At 31.0% G+C, this 10,094-nt stretch overlaps 1 protein-coding gene across 1 annotated transcript; it reads left to right on the top strand.

Moving 5' to 3' along the window:
- The first annotated feature begins 1,126 nt into the window (after nucleotides 1-1,126).
- Nucleotides 1,127-3,960, top strand: eIF2Bgamma (eukaryotic translation initiation factor 2B subunit gamma). Its single transcript, XM_068774225.1, has 5 exons — nucleotides 1,127-1,206; nucleotides 1,317-1,495; nucleotides 1,754-2,580; nucleotides 3,073-3,302; nucleotides 3,738-3,960. Exons 2-5 carry the CDS (start codon nucleotides 1,336-1,338, stop codon nucleotides 3,898-3,900), a joined length of 1,380 nt encoding a protein of 459 aa, XP_068630326.1. The 5' UTR covers nucleotides 1,127-1,206; nucleotides 1,317-1,335; the 3' UTR covers nucleotides 3,901-3,960.
- The last annotated feature ends 6,134 nt before the right edge of the window (nucleotides 3,961-10,094 follow it).

Below are 10,094 nucleotides of genomic sequence, written 5' to 3'. Positions count from 1 at the left end.
GAAGTTGATAACTACATTATATTTATACACATTCTTTCGCGTAATTCGAGGCATTTGAACGCGATATTTGCAATTCGCGTTATAGTGAAACCGCGTATAACGGGGTCGCGTAAAGCGGGGTATTACTGTAATGTTATAACAATTCTAAAATATTTACATATTTAAATTACTCAAGGGTAAGTAATATTGACTTTGCAACATCACCTGTGATTCTTCCTGGGGCCGGGAGTTCTTAGAGGTAATGACAACATGAGTACAGGAGGTAATGACAAACATAGAAGTGTGTCCATTCAATTTTTGTGGAATTCCCCTTTTCGAAACGCCACTGACTATGACATAATGTAGCTCCTATAATCACATTGAAGAAAGAGACTAAAAAATGAAGCAAAACCTCTCGAAAGGATATTACAGAGTTATTTGTTCTAAAATACAGTAATAATAAAAAAAATAACCAAATAGTTATATCGGTAAATTTTCTACTGACAAAATTTTTAAAATCAAACTATTTTTTACTAAATGCGAAAATAACTTTCGATATGACCTCTAACAAAGTGATCAAAAAAATTATTTCTTAGACCTCCATAGCCTGTTTACAGAACTTGAACTTGATCATGATTCGTTTGTTTGTTAAATCACGTAAACCACCCAACCACATCATCTTGCATGAACGAGTAAACGATTATTTTGTTTGTTTTACAATGACTACATTTGTTTTATCACACAAAAAATCCTTCATACTATAAAATGATTTTAAATTTTTGTTAAATGAAGTTTCTAAATTTATTACAAGATAATTTACAGATATTACATTTACCGACAAATGAGGTAAATTTCTTTAAATTAAGAATTTACCAACGTACAAAGACTTACATTATATAGGTACTATATTAAAGATTTATAAATAATTGTAATCCTTTGTAAATTCATCATTATCATCATTATTTCAGCCGTAGGGCGGCCACTTCTGGACATTGATGTCCTCTATAAATTAACTTAATAAAATATAGGTAATCGAAGACACTTCATTTAATATCCAAAATATGTATGTGTTTATGGCTTGAAACTGAAACATAGTTATGGTATCACAAAATCATGTTTTATGGCAATTCTGTATAAACATATTTAATTGTCAAAGTTGATAATATCGTCGTTGTACATGTCATGTCGGATTTTGGTGATCCAATATTGTGAAGTTTAATGACCAACGTAATAAATCAATCATATTAGTGCATATTTTTATAAAGCATTATTTAAGATAGCAATGACTAAGTTGGTGTTTTATAAAATTATACTTATCAGACTAATTTTATTTACAGGTTAGGGATAAACCCTAAAATGCATAAAATGCTGGAATTTCAAGCCGTTGTGCTTGCAGCAGGGAGAGGCTCTCGGATGCCTGATGTTGGTGGCAGGGTCACGAAATGTCTTTTGCCTGTAGGACCATACCCTATTCTGTGGTATTCATTAAATATGTTAGAAAAAGTTGGCTTTCAAGGTAAGACGGTCAATTTTTATTTGCTTGAAACAGTATTTATTCATCTCATTGCATAATTAGCCTAAAGAAGCAATGACAAGATATCTTTGCTGTGTGGTATAAACCTTGGAAAAAAATTTGTCATGTACTTCATAACAGATGTATGATAAATAAAAAATATTATTAAGATTATCAATACTTATGATAATTAAAATCAATTCTGTTTTTTTAAACATTATACAATATAAAAAGCTAACTCAAAAAATATTTAAATTTCAGAAACTTTAGTAGTAGTACTTGATGAAGACAAATCAAACATATCAAATGCATTGGAAAAATGTCCTTTAAAAATCAAATATGAATTGATTGATATTCCTTCTGATGAAGACTGGGGAACAGCGAATGCATTAAAGTATATTAGCAATCGCATAACTACAGACTTAGTCATTGTATCAGGAGATCTCATTACAAATATCAACCTTAATGAAGTACTTAATTTGTATCGAAAACATGATGCTGCACTTGCAACTCTGTTTTTCGATAATGGTCCTGAAGAATGGTTAAAATTACCTGGTCTACCAAATAAGTCAAAACCAGACAGAGACTTGGTTTGCATAGATGAAGAAACTCAAAGACTGGTTTTTCTAGCAAGTGCTAGTGATTTTGAAGGGACTGTATCTATACCCAAATTATTGATTAAAAAATTTGAATCTATCAATATGTATAGCAGATTACTAGATGCTCATGTGTATGTAATGAAAAATTGGATTATTAGCTATCTTATTGATGCAGATAGATTTATTTCAATCAAAGGAGAACTCATACCACTGATAATAAAGAAACAGCTCTCAAAACCCAAAAATGCTCTTGAGAAAAAGGGTACCTCTGAGAAGAATGTTGAAATTTTTAAAGATATATTTTATTATGCTGTTCATCAAGGATATGAAAGTAAAATTATGAAAATGTCAGCATACAATGATCACAAATTAGGAAGCAAGCCTGTGTATTGCAATGATATTTTAAGATGCTATGCACACATAGCAGATAAAAGCACTTTTGGAATAAGGGTTAACACACTTTCAGCATTCTGCTTATCCAATAAGAAGGTAAGTTTATACAAAAAATATATCCTTTACTGTTTTTCAAATTTTGCATATTACACTTAATAATGATTTGAAAAAAGCAATTATTTAATATTGTATCCTTTTAATGTTAAAGAAAGAAATGTAAACAGGTAACATTACATGTTTATTAAATCAATTTTAGCAGCTATTTGAAGGCATGTGTGATTTAATCATTATTGTCATAATATCAGCTATAGAATATTTTCAACAAGACTGGACAGTGATCATTATTTAATATGTTATAGTCATCTATTAATAAATGTATTTTATATTTTATATCTCTAATCTGTATTACGAAATATAAAATCTTGACTTTGTATGTATTTGCTTGGATAAATATTTCAGTTAGATTTTGGCGTGTTAATTTTTATTATGAAATTTGCAATCTTCATGCCTATGAACCATAGCCATAATCATAAATGTCATAACAAAATATGTAAATAGATATAGTCATGTTCTATGTAATTATTACAGATTATGGCAAAATGGGAAGAACTTACTGGAGCACCAATGACTGATAGAATACACCCAAACAGTGAAGTTACAACAAAACAAATAGATGACACAAGTACCGTTGGGGAAAAAAGTATGATTAGTGAAAAAACTTCAATTAAGAGTACTTTTATTGGGGCCAATTGCACTATTGAAAATAAAGTTAGATTGTCTAATTGCATATTAATGAATAATGTTACTGTTAGAGAAGGGTAAGTCTATTGTAAATCTTTAAAAGTACTTGAAAATGTCTTTGTTGCTTCTGTATTTTATTTGTGGAGAAACTATTGTGACCACCAAGAAGTTTGTGACATACAAAGCAATTCTCATTAAATCAGCCATAAGACGTCCACTGCTGGCCAGAGGCCTCCTCCATAGATTTCATATTCACTGGTTTCAATTTCAACAATGTCGCTTGGTATTGGCCTGCATCAAGCATTTTCTGAAGCCCTGAGCATGTGGCGGAAGTTCTACACTGCACTTATTTTTCCATACACTATGTGGCCTGTCCATGGCTACTTGAACTTATATATCTGCTGGTGTATGTTGGTTACTTTCATTTATCTAAGGATCACCTCATTCCTGATTCAATTTTAAATCCATACTTAATGAAAAATATTGTGGACTAAACATTTTAACTATTTCAGATGTGTTCTTCAAGATTGCATTGTGTACACTGGGGCTACCTTGGATTCAAACTGTTCTTTTCAATACTGCATCATTGGTCCTCATCATCTGGTCCCATCTAATACAACAGGAGTTCACCAACTGTATGCTGAAACTACAGATAACATGATTACACTTGGATAAATGTACAAAGTCACTGCAATTAATACTTTGTAATATCAAATATTTAATAACTCTAATAAATGTTTTTTTTTCTATGAAAATATAAAGAGAACATATAAAATTATATGAAACAACAAGAAATAAGTTTTAATCATAAATTCCATAAAATAATTTGTCTATGCTTTATTCAACTGACACAACTTATACAGCTAACAGCACTATTTCAACTGCAGTTTCTGAAGCAAACTGATAGACTGATAATTGTAGTTGTCATCAACAATTGTAAAGAAATCCAAACATGCATTTACGCATAGCTACTTATTTAAATGGTGTGCAAGCAATCATTTAGTTTATTTAATATAATCCAAAACAATAAATATGTGATACACTGTAAGTTTCTGGGTTTAATGAGTTAACATCAGCAGTATTTTTTTCTTTGCGGATATAAAATAAAATTTTGCCAGCCATGTAAATGCGTGTATTTTTTAGTGTTATCTCTGTGGTGAATACAGTATAATGTGGTGTAATGTAACAGTAATCGTTGTTTCTGTTACTATGTTCACATTAATCTCATTTTATTTTGAAATGAATTTTTTTATCAACAACTGACAACAGTCGAAAGTTGTGTTCCAGGACGTAGCCGGGGTACGACGCATCTTGTGGACATCTGATTTGGTTCTTTGTAAAAAAGAGAAAATGTGGTCTATCAGTCTCGAGATGATGGTGGGGTGGACTAAGACATGGATCAGACATTCATCCGCGTGAAGACCTGGAATGTTATTGAAATGCATTTTAGGACTGACTTTTTTTCTCTTTGCTAAATTAATGTTTTGAGTGAGGAGAGGTAAGAGGACGGAATTGGAACGAGGCTTTGGCAGCTGACTTCGGCACACAACGAGAAGCAGTGTCATTGATTAACTAACCTGAGACCACGGGTACGCCCGAGCTCCCTCAAATGTGTTTACTGAATCCTCTCATCTGGTCGTCGATCGGCACGATGGCACATTTTTCGTCTGATGGCGAGGAAGTCACTCTCTACTTGGACCTCAACCTATCAACAATCGGCCAGCAAAAAACCGTGCCTCGGATCCCTCTGCTTTCCAAAATTAGTCTCTCGATAATTCCATCATTTTGTGTCTGCCTATGAACTTAAAGTGGCTACGCCGAACATCATGCCAGGACACGATCAGACCTCATGGCGACATCGCTTAGTCCAGAGCGTGGTTACGAACCGCGGCGTTAACCTATCACCAGAACCTTGTCACCAGTTTAGCACCGCCCTTGGTCACGTGTAAGGCCTCGAAAGTAAACCTACGGACGCGGGGACTCAACCCCCAAGCACTTATCATGAAATATTAAATTACACGTTTTAAGATATTTTTGAACGGTGACGCGTAAAAATTGTCGATTTTTGCCCGTTCCACTGAATGCTTTGACTATGTATGTTATTACCTTGAATAAATTATCCCACAAGTTTGCGGCCAAAAGTATATTCAAATTGTGTATATTTTGTCCGTAACCTTATTCAAATATAGCTCCTGCAGGAAAAAAAAACCTTAAGTATAAGGTTTTGCCAGTATATCAAAAATAACTTGATTAATTCAGAAAAGATTGGCGACGACATCAAAATATTTAAACAGTTTATTTGTTAAATGTTATTGGCCGTATACAAATTGGTTGATTGAATAATTATATAATTTTTAATTAAAAACGAAATTTACACTGTGTACCTGTATGAATAAATCCTGAATTATCAAATTGAATAAAAATTTTAAAACGTATCTAGTTTTCAATTATGTTTATTATGTACCATTTCACATTTTCGTAGGTTTAATTTTTTTTTAGGTTTAACACACTGATACACTCGTAGCTATAAGTTAAAGAATGCCAATTATTGAAATAGGGGCGCTGAATCAAATTGTATTTTGTATTAAATTAGGCTTTTTGGATTCTTCTCATAAGGGACACAAGTGGTGACTGTAAAGGAACCTATATAGAAAATAATACGAACGTCGGCACCTTCGCGCCTATTTCTGTTGCCAAGCAATAGTACGTTAATGTTATTGGAATTTGTTCCGTAGCCGGGTTTATAACGGTATATACCACCCGATACAGGTTGGTTGGTTATAGGGCTGAATGTATAGCTCAACTCCTTATAGTTAATGCATGCTGCACCCTCCAAAAATCAGTTGTTCCTGAATTAATAACGTAGTAATAGTGATAAATTAGCAAAAAAACCTTGCCAAATTTTTGATTGCTACTTAATTAAATTAATGATTGCTTACTCTTTGTCCCTGCAGACTTTGACAGACAGAAGTTACAGGTCTGTCGCACTCTTACAGAAAGAATAAATTAATGTAACATCAAAGTGATCACTTTGTGCAGGATGATTGGAAATAGGTGCCAAAGGTTTAAAGAATTTGCTGACAAATGAGCTCTGCATTTACCCCTTTAAAGATTTTACACCTATAACCAATCATATTAAGGTTGTGAAAGCTGTCTTGGATTTTTTAAGTCAACATCAGGTGAACGATAATGTTAAACTTATGTTTTTTTTATACTCATTATTTGCGTCATAAATGACAATTTAAGAATAAACCATTTATTTTATACGCAAGTATGTCAGATTGACATGGTACGTAACCAGTATCATCATATGAGAAGTCGCCAGCAGTTATGTAAGCACTCAACTGGATATTTATGAGGAGACATTCTCTAATCAATTATAAGAAACTGATGAATCGACGTGAAGCGATTACTGTCTTGGTAACATTAATTTAAATTGCACAGTTTCACAAAAAGCAAGGCCATGTTGTAACAACAGACTTTTACCATTATTGGAAAATATAAGACAATGATACCAGAGCCATTTTCAATTTATTCAAGTTGTTAAATATAATATATACTAAGTATTAACATAAGTCATAGTAGTCGTTTCCCTCTTTAACAAATAACATGAGTATCCGATAGAATGCAAATGTAGATATAAAAACTAGCTCAAAATATTAAAATCTTGTTTACTACAATAAATTAAAGTTATGAAAAGTAATTATGACTTACAACCGAACGGCAATAATAAATGCAAGGCTCAAGGCACAATTTTCCTAATTCCTCAAAAATTTGAAATCAATCAATGTTTGGTATTATTCTAGATCTTTCTAAGAAGATTAAATGTAGAACTCACTGTAGATAGCCCTGTAATGATAGATTTAACTTCTTTTCTTTTAGCCGGCCTAATATCGGTATGTTTTTTTGGCTTAGGCTTCCCGCCTAATCTTATGGATGTTGAATAACCGAACAGGTCTAATGGATATTCAAAACGATTTGGACATAAAGTTAACCAAACTTTTCTAAATTTGGTTTCTTTAATTATTTATGGAAAGTCATTTATTTTAATAATGATTTTATTGTACAAACAAAAAAAATAACATTTGCTTTCTTGCATCGTAAACAATTTTTTGCTTGCGTCCGGCTAACGGAAAAGTACTTTATCACATATTAATAATCTAATGGAAAAAAGATTGCGACACAACACAACAAGAAGTAAGTAATATGAAACCAATTTATGCAGAAAAGGCAGTGCACAGAAGAATTAGAGTAATTCTGTAACTTTCTTTTTCGAAGATCAGGATATCTATGAATTTAGGACTATTTCACGGTAGGCTAACTACATAATTGCCAAATACTGTTTTCTCCCTTAACAAAATGTTTAACAACATGAAACAATTACGTAAAGTTCATGTTCGCATGTTGCAACTAACGTTTTGCCGTGTTTATGGTTGCATAACTAGTTACAGTGCACAAATTTCACTTTGTTTTATTTGCTCTTATAAACTTTAAATTTTGTTGTCCAATTAAAAATTATCAGATAACACGGCTTAACGTTTGCTTCTTCTCAAATACTTAACAAAGAATTATAAGATTCTTGCTACTTTGCTTGAAGTATTTCATACTCATAACTCTTTTTGTTCGTAAATATCATCGATATTGCTTTGTAGTTCTATTAACAATGTAATATTATGTCATGGTCTTTTTTACGGCTCCATAAATACTCTACACTTCTTTATTAAATTAAGTTTATAATTCCGAGGAGATGCCTTTTCTGAATCATAGAGATTCAAATTTAAAAATGAAACTTGCAAACGTCAATAAAATTAAAAATGTAAACACTAAAATATATTCTGAATGTTAACACAGTTTCACAAGGGAACAGCAAGCAATGAACCTTGTCATTACGTACAGAATTTAACGTATTCAGAGCTTATTGCAAAAGATGACACATTATTTATTTTTATCGATTTACACTGGTACTATTGCAATTTTTTTACCAATATTCTTATGCAATAATGTAACTTAGATGTTGCTTACTATCGGTAAAGTTCTTTCTTAAAGTTTATAAAATTGCCAACCAATACCATATGTATGTATTTTATTATTGTATTTATTACACATAATGTATGGTATGTATGTACATACAACCAACTATAAGAAAAAATCTCCTTAATATTGTTTTTTTTACGACCAGTCATTCTAAAAAGAATTCTGTTACAAAACAAATTAAGATTTTTATATATATATATTAAATCGTATTGAATAAATAAGGGCGCTAGTTCTTTTTAATTTGTTTGTTTTGTCAATCTATGAAAGATAATATAATGATCTGTTCTTAATAATAAAGCTTTGTTTAATATTAAATATAATTAGTATGTATGTATTTTTTTTGGATATTCGGTTTTTAGATCAAATATATTTAATAGATTTATGAGCTGAAAAATTAGTAACCGTATATGAATCGACATCGATATATAAGGGGTTCTGTAGATATTTACCTACATTTGAATAAAAGATAATTAATATTAACACAAATTTCATAAGTAATTTTTATAGTTACAATCTTTTTTGTCTTGTGGTTGTAACAAACAGCATTTGCATAATTTTTAGTAGACTATCACAATTTTTTTTCATTATACAATAAATAGACATTATACGATAAGTAGAATTAAATGTGATAAAAGATTTTTATTAACTAACGAACTTATTTGATATTAAATAATGTAATTAAGAATTAACTTAAAGTATTTACTCCTAAAAATATTAGGGGTCGTCCAGCGCAAGGTTATTAGACCCAAATCCTATAGGGTTTCGCTCTGTTTATTTTTCTTTAAATGCTCGTTAATTGAAATGCTCTACTTGTTGAAGTGTAAAAAAAGAATTTTTGTTTTGTCCATTACAACTTTGAGATCATTAAAAAAATGGACTCTTTTTATTGAGCTCACTTTTGGGTAAAGCTAATTTTTGACATTTTTACTTATGCGAATTACTATTTCAAATATCGAAAACTATTCAATTTTCAAATTCAGATATTAAAATTGTAAAAAGCGGTACTTAATTGTATATCTCCAGTACCAAACAATTATTTCAAACATTAATTGTGTACCGTTTTAGAAGGCTTTTATATGGTTTATTAGGTTTTGTAAAGAGGCAAACATACTATTACATTAAAGAATTTAATTTTCATTCCAATATCATAGTGTAAATATTCAACCTGGTTGGACACTAAAAATTTTAAAAATCTATGGATTTTTCCACTATACATAAAAATACGATGTAGGATTCATTTCTCCATAAATGGAACATAAGTAGTTTACTACAGTAATAATAAAAATATAGTGAAATATTAATTTTTGTGCTCGTACATAGATTAACTATTAATGAAGGAAAATGGTTTATTTCATAAATAATAGGTAACATGTTAAAATATTTTTCACCGCGGCTATACGATATAGTAGTAGAACATCGAATATTGTACAGAAATTCAAAGATGCGGTTACACGCGGTTACTTTTTGAAAAATTGTGGAAAGAAAATATTTTACATTATTGATGTAGTTTTCTTGTTGTGATGTGTAATGTGTAAACTGGAATTTTACTAACAATGCATTCTCACCTCATTATCAACTACGAATAACAAGTTGAGCATTTTCTGGTATTACTGCCCTCCGTACACAGCATAACAATAATTATTTAATGTCGAATTTGTATGAATACTAGCTTGTTCACATTATTAAAAAAACTGTTGTACAGCCGTAGACCATGTTTAGTTTTTAAAGGTAAAATATGACTTACACCATAGTGTCTTCGTAGAAGCTGATCTAACGATGGCAGGGGCTGCATAACATTCACCCGATACAAGTGGTTTTGTTGGTACCTGCTTGAC

This window comes from Battus philenor, unplaced genomic scaffold (assembly GCF_028537555.1).
Source record: "Battus philenor isolate CCGP_79_NKW_IND1 unplaced genomic scaffold, ilBatPhil1.0.hap1 SCAF_7, whole genome shotgun sequence".
NCBI lineage: Eukaryota > Metazoa > Arthropoda > Insecta > Lepidoptera > Papilionidae > Battus > Battus philenor.
This window is presented reverse-complemented; position numbering and strand designations above follow the sequence as displayed.